Here is a 22500-nt window from a genome sequence, read left to right as displayed (position 1 = left end):
TGCTGGGTGTGTGTCTATACCTGGAGGAGGAGGTGCTGGGTGTGTGTCTATACCTGGAGGAGGAGGTGCTGGGTGTGTGTGTGTGTCTATACCTGGAAGAGGAGGTGCTGTGTGTGTGTGTGTGTGTGTGTGTGTACCTGGAGGAGGAGGTGCTGGGTGTGTGTGTGTGTACCTGGAGGAGGAGGTGCTGGGTGTGTGTGTGTGTACCTGGAGGAGGAGGTGCTGTGTGTGTGTGTATCTGGAGGAGGAGGTGCTGTGTGTGTGTGTGTGTGTGTGTACCTGGAGGAGGAGGTGCTGGGTGTGTGTCTATACCTGGAGGAGGAGGTGCTGTGTGTGTGTGTGTGTGTGTGTGTGTGTGTGTACCTGGAGGAGGAGGTGCTGTGTGTGTGTGTGTGTGTGTGTGTGTGTACCTGGAAGAGGAGGTGCTGGGGAGTGGTCTCCTCATGGCTCCTGGACTCATGCTGTAGTAGGAGGAGCTGTCCAGGTCGGCCAGTGAGAAGTTTGGACCGGTGCCGGCTGCGATGGGCGCTGACACACACAAACACAAACACATGTTTTTATACGTGATGTATGATCCCTGTGATGGTGTGTTCTGCACCGGGGCCTCCTCCTGCAGGAGGCGCCCTGAGCAGGAGCTGAACCAGCTCAACGGACTCCTGTTGAAACGAAGGAGCAGCTGCTCAGCTCCTCTCTAACATCACTGAGATGAAAACATTTCAACTTGAGTGAAACTATTTGTGTTTCCTGGAGCTTAATAACAAACTTCTGCTTAACGGTGCATAAATAATTATTTCTACAATATAAATACATTGTGTGACACCAACATAACTAGAATAAGACAAAATAATTGATCATATTCACATATCGTAGACATAATAGAATTGTTTGGAACCTGTTGAAACATTTTTTGAGTGTTTCATCTTCATGTCCGAACCCAAAAAGCAGTGTGTAGTCGGGGTCACATTTCACATGTCTATGAGTTGTTAACAGCTCCACCAAATAGTGATTTTTCCCTCTAAACTTCTCACATGCTTTCATTTCAATAAATGTTCAAATGATCCAATATTTCAGCAAAAATCAAAGATTAGAGAAAAAGTCCAAAAACTGAAAACAGATTTGTGTATCAGAACTTTGTTTTTTCTTCTTTCCTCTCCCATTAATCATCTCACCACCCCTCAGATTTATCTGCTGACCCTTTGGAGGGGCCCGACCCCTAGGTTGGGAACCACTGGACTAAACTAGCTAACTGTATATAAAGTAGTGTAAACTAGCTCCACCTCCAGCAGCTACAACAGTAACATGCTGCTCTAACACTGATGCTTCACTATTAATAATCTAATGATGTCATATATAATAATATATCAGTCAGAGGGACCAAACCACTACTTTTACTGCAATACTTTAACTACATCAAGCTCATAATACTTATGTACTTTTACTGCAATACTTTAACTACATCAAGCTCATAATACTTATGTACTTTTACTGCAATACTTTAACTACATCAAGCTCATAATACTTATGTACTTTTACTGCAATACTTTAACTACATCAAGCTCATAATACTTATGTACTTTTACTGCAATACTTTAACTACATCAAGCTCATAATACTTATGTACTTTTACTGCAATACTTTAACTACATCAAGCTCATAATACTTATGTACTTTTACTGCAATACTTTAACTACATCAAGCTCATAATACTTATGTACTTTTACTGCAATACTTTAACTACATCAAGCTCATAATACTTATGTACTTTTACTGCAATACTTTAACTACATCAAGCTCATAATACTTATGTACTTTTACTGCAATACTTCAACTACATCAAGCTCATAATACTTATGTACTTTTACTGCAATACTTTAACTACATCAAGCTCATAATACTTTTGTACTTTTACTGCAATACTTTAACTACATCAAGCTCATAATACTTATGTACTTTTACTGTAGTAGGATTTTTCAAGCAGGACTTTTACATGTAATGGAGTATTTTTACTGCAGTAAAGTATTTCTTCCATCACTGGTTAGTGTTAATCTGTTTCTAGTTAAATATTAGCACACAGGTTCTAATGGTAATAACATATTAAGTATATACTGTACATTTTATAATATAAGAGCAGTATCATTAGCATCTATAAATAAAGTGCACTCCTCTTCCTCTCTCTTCCTCTCCCTCTCTGATCTGTCCATCTTCCGTCATCAAGCACGCCATTTACCCTCCTCCACATCTCTCTTTCTCTTCCTCTGACTCTCTCTGGGGAGAGCAGCTCTTCCACAAAGGCCTGTGAGGGCTTTCACTATTACAGAGCGAGAGAGCGAAAGAGTGAGTGAGTGAGTGAGTGAGAGAGAGAGAGAGAGAGAGAGAGACAGAGAGAGAGAGAGAGAGAGAGAGAGTCGGCTCTTTGTTGTCAAATGCTTCAATTTGAAAATCCTGCTGAACAAAGGCAGCAATCAGCTTCAAACCCGGACATCCGTCTAGCCCCATGCCTCCAGCCCCCCCCCCTCCAACCCCCTATACCCTCCCCATACCCCCCTCCACCCCCACTAACCCCCCCTCCATCCCTCCTCTTCATCGCTTTATTGACAGAGAGCATGATGGCGTGATGGGATGAAAGGAGGAGGAGGAGGAGGAGGAGGAGGAGGAGGAGGAGGAGGAGGACTGACAGGACCTGGTGGGTAGTTTTCTGCTGAGCTCAGCACCGTGAGCTCGCTCTATCTATCTATCACTCTCTCTCTCTCTCTCTCTTTCTGCCCTGCAGAGATAGTACTGGCCTAACACACACACACACACACACACACACACACACACACACACACACACACACACACACACAGTGTAAATCTTTTATATGAAAAGTGTTTTGTCATTTATATCTGGATTTTTTGCCACTTGGTCAGTTGATGCAGATCCAGATATCTCAACAACTGCTGGTCAGATTAAAATGAAATTTTATTTTTTGGACATTTATGAGCCAAAGATGATTAATGATGATTGATCTGATGACCTCCTGACCTTCGCTGTAGCGCCACCATCAGGACAAACTTTCTACAAGTAAGATCCTATTTCAACATTACATTCTTGCTCCCTGGAGGGATTTTAATGACCTTTCTTCTCCGTCTGTGTATGAAAGGTGCGATATAAATAAATTATTATTATTATTATTATTGCCTGTGGCCCACTGAGCAGCTCCACTGGAGTTTAGTGCCTTGCTCCAGAGAACCTCAGAGGTTGTAATGAGGGAGATTTATCCTGTTGGTCCAGGATACAAGCCTGTCTCTCTTCTCTAACCGTTAGACCTTAAAGGTAACTCACACCGCTGCTGTCTGACAGTCACATCATCTCCTCACAAGTATTTCCTGGAACAATCTGCTAGCTAGATGTGAACATTGCAGCTACTGTACTTGGACTAATTCTGTCCTGTGAGACCGAGGTGACACGGCGCTATATGATGGTGTGTGTTGCACTGAAGCATCATTGGTCCACGAACTGCAAAACGACACTTAGTAGCATCAGTTCAGAAAATACGTCTATCAGCAGGATCATCATCTGTTTATTAATGATGATTAGATGAATTGATTTATCTTTCAGTCTATGAAATGTCAAAGAATTGTGACAAAAATCACATCACAACCTCCCAGAGTCAAAGATGACGTCTTTAAATGTCTTTTTTTTGTTCAACCAAAAGTCTAAAACCCCAAAGATATTCAGCTGACGGTTTTATAAGACAAGAAAAAGCAGGAAATCTCATGTGAGAAGCTGGAACCTGAGAATATTTGACATTTTTCACTACTTTTGCTTGAAAAATGATTGAAACGATCAATCAAAATAGTTGATGAGTATTTTTCTGTTGATCAACTAATGAAAGAAGCGATGTATTGTTTAATCTCTGGTTAAAATAAACACTTTATTAAGTTTAGGGAGTGAACAGCGATGTCTGATGTTAAAGCCACTAGAGGGCGCCATCACAGGAAGTTTGGTCCACACTCTTAATCCTCCTGTTTGCTCCTCTTTACCTTATTTTTATCTACCTTGTTTGGTTTGATTTCCTTTTGTAAAGCTCTTAGTAACATTGTATATATTCTATATAAATAAAGTTTATTATTATTATTATTATAATCCTGCCTATAAAGCTCCCATTGACTCTGAGATGTGGGTGATTCAGAGGTCTGGAACCTAAAACTAATTTCACCCTCAGGACAAACTTTACATCTTTGCCTCCACTACTGTTACAACTCCACACTAGCAATACTTTAAACTGTTTGACTTGTACTTTTATTGAATAGATTTCTGCCTTCTGTATGTGAGTCCTCGAGGTTGATGTTTGATGTTCTGCTGCTAATAAAAACTTGGCAGTTTACCAGCTGGAGCTTCATTTCATCTTTACTGTCTTCATGTTTTTAGGTCATTTATATTTCTGATTACAATTGTTAGCACCTTTAAATCACTTGATTCTTTTTCTTATGCTTTTATTTTACAGCCCATTTATTGATTTTTGAACTCTAACAATGATTCACTTTGATAATCTTTCTCACACTTTGATTTTAATGTTTTATTGAGGAAGCAGTTTGTAAAACTTTTATTATTATTATTATTGTGATTATTATTAAAATTGCCACACATCTTTGTGCCATTTGTGCTGCGGTGCCCATATGGTGTTGGCACATAACCAGGTGTTTGTGTGTGTTGCCAGGGGCGACAGAGGGCAGGAGGAAGGAGGGATGGATGAGTTTGAACCATGCAGGCCTCCAGCTTTATTCATCTTTTCATCCCTGCATCGCTGTGTGTGTGTGTGTGTGTGTGTGTGTGTGTGTGTGTGTGTGTGTGTGTGTGTGTGTGAGTGTGTGTGTGTGTGTGTCGGGTGGGAATGCCTCCAGATGAAGGTACTAGAAGGTGCCAAGTGGGTCATCTGCCTTCGTATCTGTTTGTGTGTGTGTGTGTGTGTGTGTGTGTTCGTCGTGTATGTGTGTGTTCGGTATGTGTGTGTGTGTGTGAGAGAGAGAGCAGTGGGAGTGTTATGCCATCATATCAACTTAATCCCCAAATCCTTATGTCTAATATCAGCTCTCCTGACACACTGGAAGGAAAAGTGTGTGTGTGTTTCTGTGTGTGTGTGTGTGTGTACATGAAACTTGTGTCGGTGCCAAAGTGTGCCCCTGGCACTCCAGTCACGCATCACTGTGTGTGTCTGTGTGTGTGTGTGTGTGAGTGTGAGTGTGAGTGTGTGTGTGTGTGTGTGTGTGTGTGTGTGTGAGTGTGTGTGTGAGTGTGTGTGTGAGTGTGAGTGTGAGTGTGAGTGTGTGTGTGTGTGTGTGTGAGGCAGATTGAGCTTGTTACAAGTGTCTATAAACATCAAAGTGGCTGAGAGAGAAACGGGGAGACCTGCAGCTCCCGGTTCAGTCTGTGACACACATACGTATCTCTTACATACATTATATGTATGTCTCCAATGCTGTTTGGTGTCCTGTCAAACAAACCTACATCAGACTACCGGGACGTATCCCTCCGCCGTGGCTCAGCAAGCAAACACAAAGAGGAAATTTCACACTAACAGAACTGAAACTTTGGCAATAAAAACTCACAACTTGGTTTGTGTAACACTAGAGACTGACCAGAAGACCAGCTCACATAATGACTGTTTCTACCAACTTGCACAGATTGTTTCTTTATTGGTCTTGACAGTCACAAAGAACTACTGTGTGAAGTAGTGCCAGAGTTGGCAAGTTACTTGAAAATATTTCAGCATTTACACATTACATGTTCCTCATTTAAAAAGAGAAAAAGTCCAAAAACTGAAAACAGATTTGTGTATCAGAACTTTGTTTTTTCTTCTTTCCTCTCCCATTAATCATCTCACCACCCCTCAGATTTATCTGCTGACCCTTTGGAGGGGCCCGACCCCTAGGTTGGGAACCACTGGACTAAACTAGCTAACTGTATATAAAGTAGTGTAAACTAGCTCCACCTCCAGCAGCTACAACAGTAACATGCTGCTCTAACACTGATGCTTCACTATTAATAATCTAATGATGTCATATATAATAATATATCAGTCAGAGGGACGATTTTCTACTACACAACATCTTTACTTAAAGGACTCATGTTCTGCACATTTCCAGCTCTATATTTATATTCTGGGGCTCTACTGGAATATCTTTGCATGATTTCCAGTTAAAAACTCCTTATTTATCTTCTACTGGTCCTTTATGCAGCCCCTCAGTTCAGCCTCTGTCTGAAACAGGCCGTTTTAGCTCCTGTCTCTTTAAGGCCCCGCCTCCTGATGAGCCCACTCTGTTCTGATTGGTCAGCTTCAGGAAGCTTCCTCCGGCTCCGGAGGCTACGTAAACAAACTATAGTAGCAGGATTTCACTTCTTCTTCTCCTTCTTTACTCCAAATGTCAACTTCTTAAATCCATCCGTACATGTTGGAGCTGAATCAGACGATGTGAAACAACCTCAGCAACAAAGATCACAGAACGGACGCAGGTTTTTGTGCGTATGTGAATAATCTGACGTCGTCATCACGAGGAGGAAGTGGAGGTAACTTTGCAAACAAAGTCTTCAGGGCAGGTTGAAGCCCTGACTTTTGTCTTGAAGGCAGCATTTCTACATACGTTCACCTCAGGTTTTGGAGTTTTGACCATGTTTAACATCAGAACAATATAAAAACAACAGAAAAATCCCCCAAAAAAGCCTAATATGTCCTCTTTAAGTAGTATTTTAAAGTATTTTTCCAGTTTGGTTTTGCTACTTTCACTTCAGTAAAGGATGTGAGTCGTTCTTGCACCAATGGTCATAAATATCAAACATCTTTAAAAGAATCTAAATGAAAACAAAGACGTTTACAACTTCACACTGAAGGATTTTATCTCCAGACTGAACTTCATCTCAACAGTAGTAACGTGTCCCTGCTGACGCCTCACATCATCTTCAGCTGAACTTCAGCAGAACAAAGACGACGGCGGGTTTCGTCCAGCATCTCTCACATTGGAACTGTGTTCACACTCATAAATCTTATCAATAAACACGGTGTGCCAGCGTCGTACGAAGGTTTGGAAAGAATCAGCACAACAAAAGAAATAGTGAGAGAAGGAACGGCAGGAAGAGACGGAGCGAGAGAGGAAGAGAAAGTTTACTGACGGATAGGAGAGAGAGAGAGAGAGAGAGAGAGAGAGAGGGATGATTGAGGAGGAGAAGTCAGAATCCAGTCTGCAGAAATATACTGAACTGACCAATTACATTTAATACAAGCCTGCTACACTAACCTATACTCCCTCTCTCCCTCACCCTCTCTCTCGCCCGCTCTCTCTCTTTGTGTGCTGCTTTAATAGGATATTGATCGACAGAGAGAGATTCGATTGGCCTGCCAGTGAATTGTGTAATGGCTGCACAACACCAAGGTCACCCGCTGTATGTGCGTGTGTGTGTGTGTGATCTGTTCAATACACCCCCCCCCCCCACCTCCCCCCCACCTCCCCTCCCACCACCCACCCTCCACCCTCGACCACTTCTCATCTTCTGGTAAGCTATAGGCTTCAGTCACCCCTGCAGACCCCTGCACATGTGTGTGTGTGTTTCTGTTTCTGTGTGTCCGTTCACTCTATTAAATAAGATCACTCTCTCTCTCTCTCTCTCTCTCGCAAACACACAAACACCAACATGTGTAGTACAGGTGTAGTTGCTGCAGAACATGTCACACACACACACACACACACACACACACACACACATACATAAATATTAATTAGGTATATTTAAAGGACAGTTTTCTTAAAGCAGCAGTCAGGTGTCTGTAATCATACTGGATATTAAAGATCCTTCAAATGTGCTTTCAATGGAAGTGATGGAGGATAAAAATCCACAGTGTGTCCACACAGTCATTTAAAAGTTGATGTGTGAAGCTTTAATTTAATTTATTTATTTAACGTTTATTTAAGCAGGAAAAGTCTCACTGAGATTAAAAATCTCTTTTACAAGAGCGTCCTGGCCGAGACAGCCGACAGCAACGATTAACGGGGTCGCAGACATAAAAAAACATAAAACAAACATAAAACAATACTATGAAAATAAAGAATAAATTACAGAATCATAAAATACTAAAAAAATATTCATCAGTATTTGTTGCAAGTCATGAACATCAGGGAACAAACGGGCAATACGAGTCAAAACACCTCCAGCCAGATGACTGTAAATGCATCCAGTGAGACCAGCTCCTTCACATTTAGGTAGTTTTGCAACTGATTCCAAGCAGCAGGAGCAGCGTACTTAAATGCACTTTTTCCCAGTTCAGTAAAGGCTTTAAGGGACAGATGGTAGGAATAAGACCTGGGAGCAAAGACAGTAACTTCCCATATGATGGACATCTGTAAACCCAGAACGTCCTTAGAAATAAGAATATGCTAATGGTTACGTCTACGGGTGGACGAGGCAGACCATCCAACCCGAGCATACAAAGAGCCTCAGTGCTCCATCGTAGACATTATCCAGTGCAGTCATATCAAGTGGATATCTGACACATTTACAGTCTTTGTGTTTCCTCGGACAGTGTTTCCCTGTTGAGCTGCAGGTGGAAGTATAGTAACAAAAAGAGGAACTTTGGCACTAAAAAGACTGTAACGTTGAAAGATATCTACTTGATTTGACTCATTTGGACGCTGAAGCTTCATATTAGCTTCAGATAAACTTTAAATACATTTTTTTGCACAGAAGGAGGACTGTGGATTTTGTCCTCCATCACTTCCATTGTAAGGTCATTATGAAGGGATCTTCTAATGGTCAGTATGAACAGGAGGAATCATTGCAGCTTTAATGTTCATTTGATGACTGACTGCTGGTTTAAGACTCACTGGAGTCTCCTGGATCTTGTAACCAGACTTTCAACTTAGTTTTCTGATAAATCAAGTTTGATGCAATTCACATCAAACCTTGTTCTCATTCTTTTGAGTCAAATCTGAACACACAGACACATATTTTTAGATTCGGTGTGAATCACACCTCCTGAGGACATCATCATCTCTGAATAAACCTCCATAAATCTGCATAGTGAAATCATAGTGAAAAGATGCTTCATATAACTGCAGAACCTGCCTGAGAATCATCACATTTATAAGTTTTCTTCAATATCAAAGTAATCCAGTGATAGTTGTCTGTAGAGCCGCGCTAACAGCTGATTCAGCAGACTTTTAATGGAATCAATTTGACAAATATATTGTTGGTTTGAATCGTTATAGAATATTTAACTGCTGTAGTGGAGCCGGTTCGTCTTAGAATATGGAGAGTAAACTCCAGGAACTCTCTTTATGTTTTCATGATGACAGATGGAAGAAAAGCTGAGTGACAGCTGGTGAACGGACAGGCCAGACAGGAAGTGATGTCAGCTAGTCAGAAACCGACCTGATCGACGCAGATTTATTTGTTAGATGTTGAATTGTTGCTTAATAAATAAACAGTTCGTTTTATTGGCCGCGTGAGTGTCCGAGTGTGTTTGCAGACACATTCTTCACTGTCTTCATTTATCATTAATTAATAAATAAATCTGGTTTCCTCTCAGCACTTTCAGCTTTTAGGATTGTTTCCTTACATACATGTACTCACACACACACACACACACACACACACACACACCATTCAGGTACATTAGCTTTTAACTTACAACCTGGAATGGCTAGTAGGTCACACACACACACACACACACACACACACACACACACTGGACTCTAATCTATAAGTGATTCTTCCAGAGCCGCATCGCTGCAAATCTGCTGACCAACACAATACACACACACACACACACACACACACACACACACACACAGAGGATGCAGAAAGGGTGTGTGCATCAGTGAATACATTTGTGTCTGCCTGTGTGTGTGTGTGTGTGTGTGTGTGTGTGAGTATATGAATACATACTGTACCTATACAGTGTGTGTGTGTGTGTGTGTGTGTGTGTGTGTGTGTTGCAGTATACAGTCTAATATTTTACTGTCACAGTAAGATTTCTTCTTCTTTACTCCTCACATTAAACACGTTACAGAAATGGAAATTTATAAGTCACTATTATACACAGAAACATCCTGTACATCTACAGTTTATAACAGTTATATATAAAACAAGCTGCTAAATTCAAGACTAAAACAAAAAGTAACTGAACCTGAAAATCTTTGTCTGGTCATTTTATCCTTTAAAGAACCAGTGTGTCAGATTTACTGGGATCAACTGGCAGAAACGGAATCAAATATTCATAAGTATGTTTTAATTAGTGTATAATCACCTGAAAATAAGAAGCCTTGTGTTTTCGTTAGCTTAGAATGAGCCTTTATATCTACAGAGGGAGCAGAACCCGCCATGTTTCTACGGTAGCCCAGAATGGACAAACCAAACACTGGAGAGGACCTTCAGCGGTATTTAGTTGGTTGTAATCTGCAACCTCACCGCTAGATGCCACTAAATCCTAAACACTGGACCTTTAACAAGTTCTTCATTGATATTCATATTATAAGATAAACTGTATCAATATCATGATGTAAGATTATATAAACGGTGGTAGATGATTTTATACAAAACAAAACAAAAAAACTCTACAATTAGTTACAATCAGACGCCTTCAGTCCTCTGTGTGTGTGTGTGTGTGTGTGTGTGTGTGTGTGTGTGTGTGTGTGTGTGTGTGTGTGTACTCACTGCCCTGTCTAGGTCTGCCTGGCGCCCTCCACACACACACACACACACACACACACACACACACACACACACACACACACACACACACACACAGCTTATGGCAGGATGCAGTGTGTGTGTGTGTGTGTGTGTGTGTGTGTGTGTGTGTGTGTGTGTGTGATTAAGTGACTATGTGAGATAGCGTTTGCATGCGCAGTGGCGTGCATTTGATCAAGCAGGGATAAGTGTGTGTGTGTGTGTATGTGTGTGTGTGTGTGTGTGATCGATGGCTCTTTGATCAGGGGTCTCTGTGTGTGCTGACAGGCACTTTACATCGCCTATTGTTAGCGGTGGGCGATCGACAGACTCATATAGATCCCACTGCGCTCTCTGTCACTCTCTCTCTCTCTCTCTCTCTCCTGCATGTCGGCACTTTTTAAAGGTCACGTTCGTCCCTCGTTCTCTCGTTCATTCTCTCTCTCTCCTGTCCTTTCTGTCTATCGCCCGTCCATCTCATCTCTCTCCCTCTCTCCCTCTCTCTCTCTCTCTCTCTCCCCTACCCTGCAGTCTCCTCATCGCTCCTCCCCATCTGTAATATTTCCTCCTTTAATGAGTTCAGAGAGAGAAGCGGCTGATTGGTTGCAGCTGATGATGCAACAGCTGACAGATGATGTGAAACAATAAAGAAATAATATCGTTTTATTGTTGTAGAAATGGAAGAAAACTGTCACAAATACACAAAAGTTGTTGGTTTTTCTATCAATTCAAACGACCAAATTAACAACTAAAGTAATATTTCCATGAGAGTACAGTAGTGGAACATAATGAAGTACTTTCTACTCCACTACATTTATTTCACATCTGTTGTTTGTGCTACTTTTTAGATCAATATTTTATAAATGAAACATATGATCAGTTTATGAAATAAACATTGTCAGTATGAGGTGTCAAAATCAGCTTGAAAATTTGCTCCATCTTGACAACGTTAAAATGATATTACATGTTCATGTCCTATAATATATATATTTATATATATCCAAAATATACATACACCAAAAGTCAAGCAAACACATACTAAAGTATCATATTAGTGTATTCAAATAAATGTAAAGGCCTTCATTTGTATTTGTGTTTCCTGCCTCGTCATTAAGCTCATGGATTCCTCTCCTTCATCAGCCTTCATCAAGTCAAACATGGTGAGTCACACTGCATTCCAATCTTAGTTTAAAAGTGTTTTAAATCAGTCAAACCTGTCTGAATCCATGTTGGGTCTATATAGTAAAATAAAGCACCTTATCACTACATGCAGTTCACCAACGTTCATACTAAACCAGCTCCATGAAAACAGCCGAGTGTATTGTCTTCCTCTGTCTTTGGATTGCTGTTATATTACCATGTTCTTCTCTCTAAAAGCGTCATTTTTAGCAACTTAAATGAATTTTCTTTCTCCGTTTTGCTAAATTTAACTCTCCCATCTGTTGTCAAGGCCTCAAACTCTACTCAACAACTCATTCTGGTGCGTTTTATCACAGCTGTACTTGGATATCTGAGGAGCCGCTCGCTCTCTGCTGCCACCTGTTGGTGTGTAAATCAGCTGCATTCAGAAAAACGCTGTTTGGGCCCCAACAAGCTTTTATCTCTGGTACTGAAGAGGAGCAAACTGTGCATGTAGAACTTATAACGACAGTCAATGGGCAAAGATTCTTGCAACCATTAGTAACTTTAAACAACATAGAATATTTTTAATCTACATTTTCATTGCAGATTATACATTTTACTCACTAACTATATAATATTTACCTTGCTCAATTTAAAATATATATACATTTTAAAGTAGTTTTAAAGTCAATGAAGGTTTATGTGATTCTTCTTCATGTGGGGAGTGGCGGAGCGTTTGTGTTTGTGTGTTTTCACTCTTTTATGTGTTTTACAACTTGTAGAATTTTTAGATTTGTAGCGCTTTCATGCTGAAAATGGACGTTGTGTTTTAAGCACTTTCACATTGACAGTTGTGGTTAAGATATATTTACTTTAAACAAATCCAACCAAAGAAATACAGATATTATATAAATGACTCTGAATGAGCTGAACTCTTTTTCAAGGAAGTATTGTTCATGGGTCTGTGTGTGTGTGTGTGTGTGTGTGTGTGTGATCATTAAGTGAAGCAGCTTCTGGTTTGGTCTGGAGGAATTACATTAGATCTCCTATCAATGACAGATCTCCACTTCAATCACTGCTGAGAGAGAGAGAGAGAAAGAGATGAACTTACTCTGTGAGACTCGTACGAGTTCGGCCACCGTGAAAACTCCGGGCGTCACGAAACTGTCCTGAAAACCCAGATGACCTGAGGCAGAGAGAGAGAGACATAATGATCGTATTGATTATTGATTGTAAAATTAAGAAAACACAGTGAAACACTAGACTCCAATGGGTAATTGTAGAAGTTTTAATAGTAATAAGAGTGGTAGCAGCAGTAGTAGTAATAGGAGTAAAAGTATCAGCAGTAGTACTAGACTAGTTAGACAACAAAAAAACAACCAACAAGAAAGCAAACAAACAAATAATAACAGATTAAAAACAGTGACATTCAAGAGCGGAGTAGTTTGTAATCATAATTTTAATTTGACCTATAGGTACAAGTTTCAGTGTATGTTGCCAAGTGTTCAGATGTGTGCAGCACAGAAACTATAAGCTGTTTTCCCAAATTCAGTGTTTGAACGCATCACTTCAACGAGCTGATTATTGACTATAGGACCAGTTCAATAAGGTGAAGAGATATATGATGGCAAGTAACCATTAAGGTTTATAAATAAACAGGAACCAATGCCTGTCACGTCTTACTGTTAGAGATGTCCACCCAACCTTTTCATACAAGAGGCAATGATGTGTAGAATAACTGTCACCAGTAATAAATCTTAGGGCAGAGTGATAAACTGAGGTTTAAGAGTTGAGGCAGATAAGACGCATAGATATAATATCTCTAATATCACTAGAATCCAAACAGACAAAGACAAAGATTAGCTTTGTTTCCATGCAAATATCCAATTTTTTGTCACAGCTTGCCAACAAGAGTGTCAATGTGACATTTAAAAGTAACTTTTTGATTCAACCAGATATCAACATATTTATACTCCAAAGTCCATTCAGGGTGGTAATATGCAAACTACTGTCCATAATATCTCTGGCTCTAGAGAATAATAATAATATATTTGGTCTTGTTTGAATTCAGAGCTAGTATCAAATTAAAAAGTGCATCTTGATAATTGTCAAAGGCTTGTTGTAGGATTTCCGTCGTTGAGTGCGCAGTATCAGCAAAGCAATACACGAGTGTATCATCTGCATATAGATGCACATAACAATTTATTATAAAGGGTGTAATATTATTAATATAAACTGTGAACAAGATAGGACCCAATATTGAGCCTTGTGGAACTCCCTTTGACAGAGGTAAGAGGTAATCAGTAGTGGTAGCAGTAGTAAAAGTATCAGCAGTAGTACCAGAGTAGTAGTATCAGTATCGGCAGCAGTAGTATCAGTATTAACAGTAGTAGTTTCAGTAGCAGAAGTAGTAACAGTAGTAATAACAGTAGAAGCAGCAGTAGTTGTAGTAGTAGAGGTGGTTTCAGTGGCATTAGTGGTAGTAGTATCTGTAGGGTCCATAGTATAGCAAGAGGAGTAGTAGTAGTAGCAGTAGTAGCAGCAAAAAAGTAATAGTAGTATGAGTAGTAGTAGGAGCTATAGTATTTATGGCAGTGGCAGTAGTAGTAGCAGTATTAACAGTATTAGCAATAGTACCAGAAGTAACACTAGTCGTTTTAGTAGCAGTGGCAGTAAGAATAAAAGTAAAACAGTAATAGTAGTAGTTTTAGTAGTGGTTGTCTTTCAGTAGCAATAGTAATAGTAGTAGTATCCATAGTAATGGCAGCAGTAACACTAGTAGTAGTAGTAGTAGTAATAGTACCAGTAGTAACAAGAGTAGTTTTGCAGTTGCATTAATAATAGTAATAAATGTAGTAGCAGCCATACTTGTAGTAGTAGTGGGAGACTTTTGGTAGTATCTGTGGTATCCATAGTGATGCAAATAGTGGTAGTAGTAAAAGTATCAACAACAGCACCAGTAGCAACAGTAGTACTTTTAGTAGCAGCAATAGTTGTAGTGCTAATGATAGTATGTTAGTAGCATAAGGAGTAGCAGTACCTGTGGTATCCATAGTGATGACAGTAGTAACTGTATCATCAGTAGTATCAGTAGTAGTTTTATTAGCAGTCGCATTGAGAGTAGTACTATCAGAGGTGACAGTAGTAGTAGTAGTAGTAGTAGTGGTAGTAGTTGTATTAGTAACAGTTGAACTAAAGTTTTAGTATCAGCAATAATTGCAACAGTATCTTTAGTAGTAGTAATATCAGTAGAAGTAGTATCAATATTCAGAGGTGGAAAGGAACAAAGTACATTTTCTCAAGTACTGTATTTTAGTACAATTTTGAGGTACTTGTACTTTACTTGAGTATTTCCATGTGATGCTACTTTCTACATTTCAGAGGGAAATATTGTACTTTCTACTCCACTACATTTATTTGACAGCTTTAGTTACTTTTCAGATGAAGATTTGACACAATGGATAATATAACAAGCTTTTAAAATACAACACATTGTTAAAGATGAAACCAGTGGTTTCAACCCAAAAAGCAGTGTGTAGTCGGGGTCACATTTCACATGTCTATGAGTTGTTAACAGCTCCACCAAACAGTGATTTTTCCCTCTAAATCCATTCCCCATCATCCTGCTCAACAACCACTGCTACAATTATTATTATTACTATATATCTGTATGTGGAACTTGCACTGTGCTCTCATCCCCCCACTTCTCTGTTTCTCTCTCAACCCAACCAGTAGAGGTAGAGTCCGGTTCTGCTTGAGGTTTCTTCCTGTTAAAGGAGAGTTTTTTTGTTGCTGCTGATGGAGGAATGTTGGGTCTCTGTAAATTAAAGAGAACGTCTAGACCTGCTCTATGTGAAAAGTGCCCTGACATAACTTCTGTTATGATTTGGTGCTATATAAATAAAACTGACTTGACTTGACTAATGATGTCATATATAATAATATATCAGTCAGAGGGACCAAACCACTACTTTTACTGCAATACTTTAACTACATAAAGCTCATAATACTTATGTACTTTTACTGCAATACTTTAACTACATCAAGCTCATAATACTTATGTACTTTTACTGTAGTAGGATTTTTCATGCAGGACTTTTACTTGTAATGGAGTACTTTTACATTGCTGTAATGGTACTTTTACTGCAGTAAAGTATCTGAATACTTCTTCCACTACTGTCAGTATTAGTAGTAGTAGTAGTAGTAGTAATGTTAGTAGCTGTTGTGAGTAGCAGCAATACCAGTAGTAACAGTGGTGGTGTCAGTACCAGTAGCAATAGTAGTACTAGCGGTAGGACCAGCAGTAGTTACAGTAGTACTAGCAGTAGGAACAGTAGTAGTTACAGTAGTGCTAGCAGTAGGAACAGTAGTAGTTACAGTAGTACTAGCAGTAGTAACAGTAGTAGTTACAGTAGTACTAGCAGTAGGAACAGTAGTAGTTACAGTAGTACTAGCAGTAGTAACAGTAGTAGTTACAGTAGTACTAGCAGTAGGAACAGTAGTAGTTACAGTAGTACTAGCAGTAGTAACAGTAGTAGTTACAGTAGTACAAGCAGTAGTAACAGTAGTAGTTACAGTAGTACTAGCAGTAGGAACAGTAGTAGTTACAGTAGTACTAGCAGTGGGAACAGTAGAAGTTACAGTAGTACTAGCAGTAGTAACAGTAGTAGTTAAAGTAGTACTAGCAGTAGTAACAGTAGTAGTTACAGTAGTGCTAGCAGTAGTAACAGTAGTAGTTAAAGTAGTACTAGCAGTAGTAACAGTAGTAGTTACAGTAGTGCTAGCAGTAGTAACAGTAGTAGTTAAAGTAGTACTAGCAGTAGTAACAGTAGTAGTTACAGTAGTGCTAGCAGTAGTAACAGTAGTAGTTACAGTAGTACTAGCAGTAGTAACAATAGTAGTTAAAGTAGTACTAGCAGTAGTAACAGTAGTAGTTACAGTAGTGCTAGCAGTAGTAACAGTAGTAGTTAAAGTAGTACTAGCAGTAGTAACAGTAGTAGTTACAGTAGTACTAGCAGTAGTAACAGTAGTAGTTACAGTAGTACTAGCAGTGGTAACAGTAGTAGTTACAGTAGTACTAGCAGTAGTAACAGTAGTAGTTACAGTAGTGCTAGCAGTAGTAACAGTAGTGGTTACAGTAGTACTAGCAGTGGTAACAGTAGTAGTTACAGTAGTACTAGCAGTAGTAACAGTAGTAGTTACAGTAGTGCTAGCAGTAGTAACAGTAGTAGTTACAGTAGTGCTAGCAGTAGTAACAGTAGTGGTTACAGGAGTACTAGCAGTAGTAACAGTAGTAGTTACAGTAGTGCTAGCAGTAGTAACAGTAGTAGTTACAGTAGTACTAGCAGTAGTAACAGTAGTAGTTACAGTAGTACTAGCAGTAGTAACAGTAGTAGTTACAGTAGTACTAGCAGTAGTATTCATAAGGAAGTAAGAACAGAAGTGGAAGCTTCTGTTTCCCAACAAGGATAATCACAACCAGCTGGGAGTATTTCTGTGTGTGTGTGTGTGTGTGTGTGTGTGTGTGTGTGTGTGTGTCTGTCTGTCAACCGGCACGTAGCTGAACCCAGGGTCAAGGTCTAACACACACACACACACACACACGCACACACGCACACACGCACACACACACACACACACACACACACACACACACACACACAGATAAAACCAGAGGATATCCTCTCTCACACCGCTCTGCACTCTGACGTCCATCAACACACACACACTTAAAAATCTGTCACACACACTTTCCTGATCCAGACAAACAACCTCCAATGTGGAATGTGTGTGTGTGTGTGTGTGTGTGACTCTCTCTGTCTGAGGGTCAAACACAGGTCACCCTCTGTGTGTGTGTGTGTGTGTTTCTATGCAGTACAACATGTATAGATATTGATTGACAGCAGTGGGTGATCATGTCTTAACGAGGTCTTACCGTTCTCCGGCTGCTCCTTGATGTCTGATTCGCTGGCCTGGTTGGGGCTTTCTGATTGGCCGCCTTCTGGTGGGAAAACAGATAAACACACATGAGATAAAGTCCGACAAAAACAACAACAAATATACTTAATAACACGGTAAATATACTTAATAACACGGTAAATATACTTAATAACACAGTAAATATACTTAATAACACAGTAAATCTCGCCTGACTGGACGGTTAGTTCACTGACAGCTGGGAGTTTTTAACACCACAGAAAATAAAATGAATTAATGTCAAGTTTCTATATTATATTTTTATAAAAGTGGGTTTGAACAAACTTATGGTTGCATATTGACACTTTCACAATTACTTTTCACTCATTTTCTTTCTCTAGTGCTGTTTTCTTAAAGCTCGTTTTCACTTTTCTTACTGCAAACTCTACAAAAAGAGTTGCTGTAAACATACCGGATGAGCCACAGAACAAGGTTCAAACATTTTAAAAATAAAAATAAATGTATATTTCATTGATATTTCTGGGATTTTCCAGTGAAGAAGAACTGCAGTGAGAAGCTCAATAACACACTACTACTACTACTACTACACTGTGTGTGTCTGTGTGTAGAAGGGACGCCTGTATTGATCTCAATACCACAAGACTTGGGTTTCACCTGGTGTCACACACACACACACACACACACACAGAGCAGCAGACTGACTGGCAGACGCTACCTGCTGCAGCAGACAGATGACTGTTCATTCACACATCTGCACGCGCTCAGTAGCAGGAAAGAAAAGTATCAGTTTCACAGAGTCAGCGAGAGTCCTGAATTCATGTTCGTCACAGAGAGTTTCACTTTATAAAGATGTTTTTTTAGCGTCTAACTTCATGTCAAAGCGTTTCCTCTTTATTTGTGTCACAGTGCAGCTGCTCTGATACGTCGACTGACACTGATCAACGTGTCTGCTGCTTTCTGACAGCAGCAACCTCTCATTCTTCTTCTTCTTTGGGAACATTTTTTGTGAATGAAACTCGTCCAGGTGGCCTCATGTGGACGTTTTAGCTGCTGGTGAAACAGGTGACGTTCATCAGACAGCGAGTCTCGTTAAGAGAGTTTGTTGAACCGCTCTGTCAGCTCAGAGGATTATGGGAAACATGTGACGTCCTCTAACGGAGAAAACTCGCTGCAGCTTTCTCTCTCTCTCTCTCTCTCTCTCTTTCTGCCTGCCTCTGTTTTTTCCCAGCATGCACTCTGCTCTGATGCAGCTTCACTCCTGCAAATGATTTAGCGGCTTTAGGAGCATCGATCGGCCGCTCTGCAGATAAAATAGTCGGGGAGTGGAAGAAATATTACCCATCATCCCCCCTTGGAGCTGGCCGCCGGGGCCATGACTCAGGGCTGGACTGAGACGAATGGGAGTCGAGTCAGGTTGGGTTTTATTAGGACGACCAATGAGATTAAACTTTTTAATTATGATTAAAATGTATCTATGAAACGGCGAGTGAAGACAGAGAGGAAACAGAAGAGAAGCTGCGTGTTTATGTTGTTTATTTTATATTATAGAGAAGATGTGAAAGTTTCCAAAGATACCAAACATAACAGGCTGAATCCTGGGAAACATCGGTCTCAAGTCTTTAGTCTGAATATTTCACTCATATAACTTCAAAAAAAGAGCTACTGCAGGCTGGAAAACTAGTTAGTGTGTCAGAATAACAAGCGAGGAGAAAAGGTTTCAACGCTGCAAGAAGTGACGAGGTGTCAGTTTCTGCAAAGATCAGATCAGTTTTTACAGTTTAGGTTGCAGTTTGCACAGACACAAGGTCAGTCAGGCTAAAAGAGGAACACATTTATAATAAATTCAATTTCAATTACATTTAAGAAAGAGTGGCAAAGGTCTGATCACATTATTTACTATTATTTACAGCACAAAAGTCATAAAAGCTGTTTATAATGTTATTTGACGTATTTGCTAGTAAATATTTGTTCTGAGTCTCTTTTTTATATTTTAGTCTTGAATTTAAAGTGTTTCTCAGAACTTTGATCTCCTCTGGTGGAACAGTGGCTGAATGTAACTAAGTACTGTATTAAAGTACAAGTTTGAGGTACTTGTACTTTACTTGAGTATTTCCATGTATTTCCATGCTACTTTATACTTTATACATTTATTTGACAGCTTTAGTTACTTTTCAGATTAAAATTTTACATGAAATAATATTTGATAAGCTTATAAGATACAAAAGATGAGAGAAAAGTCTGAAAAATGAATCAAACATTGTGGCAGAACGGATGAATATATCTGCAGTACTTTTACTTTTAATAGTACTACTAATACTACTAATTTAACCTGTGATGGAGTCATTTTACACTTTTGCTTTTGCTTCTTTCATTCTTCCATCACTGTATATAAATAAGGTTAATATGAGAACGGAGAGTTAATATTATAAATATTATTAACGAGCACAATGAAGCAAATGAACTGAAGCTGAATTAATTAAGTAATTAAGAGAATCTGGATCATTTCCTGTCAAGACTTTGAAGACTTTTAAGGTGTTTTTGTATATTTGCTTCCTTAAATCTTCAATTTGTAACATTTTTATCAATAAATCAACAGTTTGACTTCATGTTCACACAATAAATGAAGATCATTAATAACGAGGTGATCAGTAGATATTAAACTCTGTGAACATGTTGTTCACTTGTTCAATTAAATTTCCAAAACTTGAACCCCCCCCCCCCCCCCCGTGCAGCGTTTCTCAGCCTTGTTTTGCATGCTGATGCTGTTCACTGTGTCTGTTTGCTTCAGCAGCTTAAAACAAAGAGCATCAGGCTGAAACCACGGCAACCGGGGGGAGGGAGGGGGAAGTTGGGGTGGTGGGTGGCGGGGGGGGGGGAAGGGTGCTGCTGATGGGTGTGTGTTGGAGGGCACTTTCACACACTGCCCCCCCCCCCTTCCCTCCCTACCCCCTCATTCAGCCGTCAACCCCCCCCATCCAGGTTAATTAAATATGCTAATGAGGCGTGGGAGCAGACCGGACCGTCTGCATCCACCCCCCACCACGGAGGAGGAGGAGGAGGAGGAGGACGAGGAGGAGGAGGAGGAGGGGGGGGGGGGGGGGGCAAAATAAAAGCCCTCTGTCCGTCGCAGGAGAAACAAACTGACAACAAACCTCAACTTCTTCTTCTCCTCTTCCTCTCTGTTGCCATCACAGGTGTCAAAATAAAAGCACTATTCACAAACAAACACATCGTGAAACATGCTTTACTCTTCCTCTCTGATTGTGTCTCATTCAGAACGCTTCAAAACAAATAAATGAACATCAGTAGGAGAAAGAAAGAAAGAAAGAAAGAGAGAAAGAGAGAAAGAAAGAAAGAAAGAAGGAAGTGTATTCTGAAATGTGTCATTAACTTGTTTAAACTCTTCTGTTTCTGCAATCTTTCAACTCTTGTTCTTCTTCTGCTGTCATCTCTCATGTGACTGGTAAAGCACACACACACACACACACACACACACACACACACACACACACACACACACACACACACACACATTAGAGTACTTAGAAAGAAGGAAACGATGAGAGAAGAAGAAGAAGAGAGAGAGAGAGAGAGAGAGGGCAGAGGTCTCTCTCTCTCTCTGTGGGAAAGTCAAACTCTGTGGCCCTGGAGGTCGCTCGCCCGGCCCTCTCTCTCTCTCTCTCTCTCTGACATGAACTGACGCTTTTCTAGGAAGAGGAGGGAGAGGAGGGAGAGGAGGGAGGAAGAGGAGGGAGGAAGAGGAGGGGGAGGAGGGAGAGGAGGGAGGAAGAGGAGGGAGGAAGAGGAGGGGGGAGGAGGGAGAGGAGGGAGGAAGAGGAGGGAGGAAGAGGAGGGAGAGGAGGGAGAGGAGGGAGGAAGAGGAGGGAGAGGAGGGAGAGGAGGGGCGAGCTGCTGGATGATTCCCAGAAAGGCAGAAAACAGAGAGAGAGAGAGGGGAATGGTCTCTGCTCCATCAATTCACTCTCTCTCTCTACCTTTACCTTCATTTTCCATTAGTTTCTTCTTCATTTATCCTTCTACTAGTTTCTCGTTCTTCCTCTTTATAGATCTCCTCCAGACTCCTTATTATGCAGATAAAAATACAACATCTCCTCCTTTAATAACCCAGAATCTCTAAATATGTCAGTACTGCTGATTTATAAAGTTTTTGCTCTGGAGGCTTCAAGTCTCCACATCAAACTCATGTCAGCTGCATACTGGAAGATGATTGGCTCCGAACTAGCTGTGATGTCACAAATCCTGCATCTATACGTCCAGGTGTTAAACTGAGATTTAAGGTGAGAACAGAATGTGAAAACAAACAAACTGCTTTCATTAAAGCCACAAACATCCACACTCAACATGTGATAGAGAGCTGATACAGGCTGGTTACAGCCAATAGGAGCGTTTCTATGACTACAGCAGTAAACAAACATGGCGTCTGTGGAGGAACGTTTGCTGCTGCTGTGGTGGAAGGACGGAGGATTCCTGACTTCAGCTGCTCAGTTTCCTCTTGTTCTTTCACACTGCAGCTCCTCCTAGCTGCAACGCTCACGCTGCAGCTCCTCTTAGCTGCAACGCTCACGCTGCAGCTCCTCCTAGCTGCAACGCTCACGCTGCAGCTCCTCTTAGCTGCAACGCTCACGCTGCAGCTCCTCCTAGCTGCAACGCTCACGCTGCAGCTCCTCTTAGCTGCAACGCTCACGCTGCAGCTCCTCCTAGCTGCAACGCTCACGCTGC

At 40.5% G+C, this 22500-nt stretch overlaps 1 protein-coding gene across 14 annotated transcripts in view; it reads right to left on the bottom strand.

The window, feature by feature from the left end:
- nfia (nuclear factor I/A) overlaps window positions 1–22500 on the bottom strand; it is a 194806-nt gene that overhangs the window by 30323 nt on the left and 141983 nt on the right. For 13 of the 14 annotated variants that reach the window (XM_042416788.1, XM_042416800.1, XM_042416786.1 and 10 more), the window contains 3 exons: window positions 17759–17824; window positions 12935–13009; window positions 411–528 (listed from right to left, as the gene is read on the bottom strand). In XM_042416788.1, coding sequence (XP_042272722.1) covers window positions 411–528; window positions 12935–13009; window positions 17759–17824 — 259 coding nt within the window. The remainder of the gene's footprint in view (window positions 1–410; window positions 529–12934; window positions 13010–17758; window positions 17825–22500) is intronic. The other variant, XM_042416787.1, reaches the window with a different exon arrangement.

Source organism: Thunnus maccoyii, chromosome 7 (assembly GCF_910596095.1).
Source record: "Thunnus maccoyii chromosome 7, fThuMac1.1, whole genome shotgun sequence".
In the NCBI taxonomy this organism is placed as follows: domain Eukaryota; kingdom Metazoa; phylum Chordata; class Actinopteri; order Scombriformes; family Scombridae; genus Thunnus; species Thunnus maccoyii.
The sequence above is the reverse complement of the archived record's forward strand: the minus strand, read 5'-3'. Positions and strand labels throughout refer to the sequence as shown.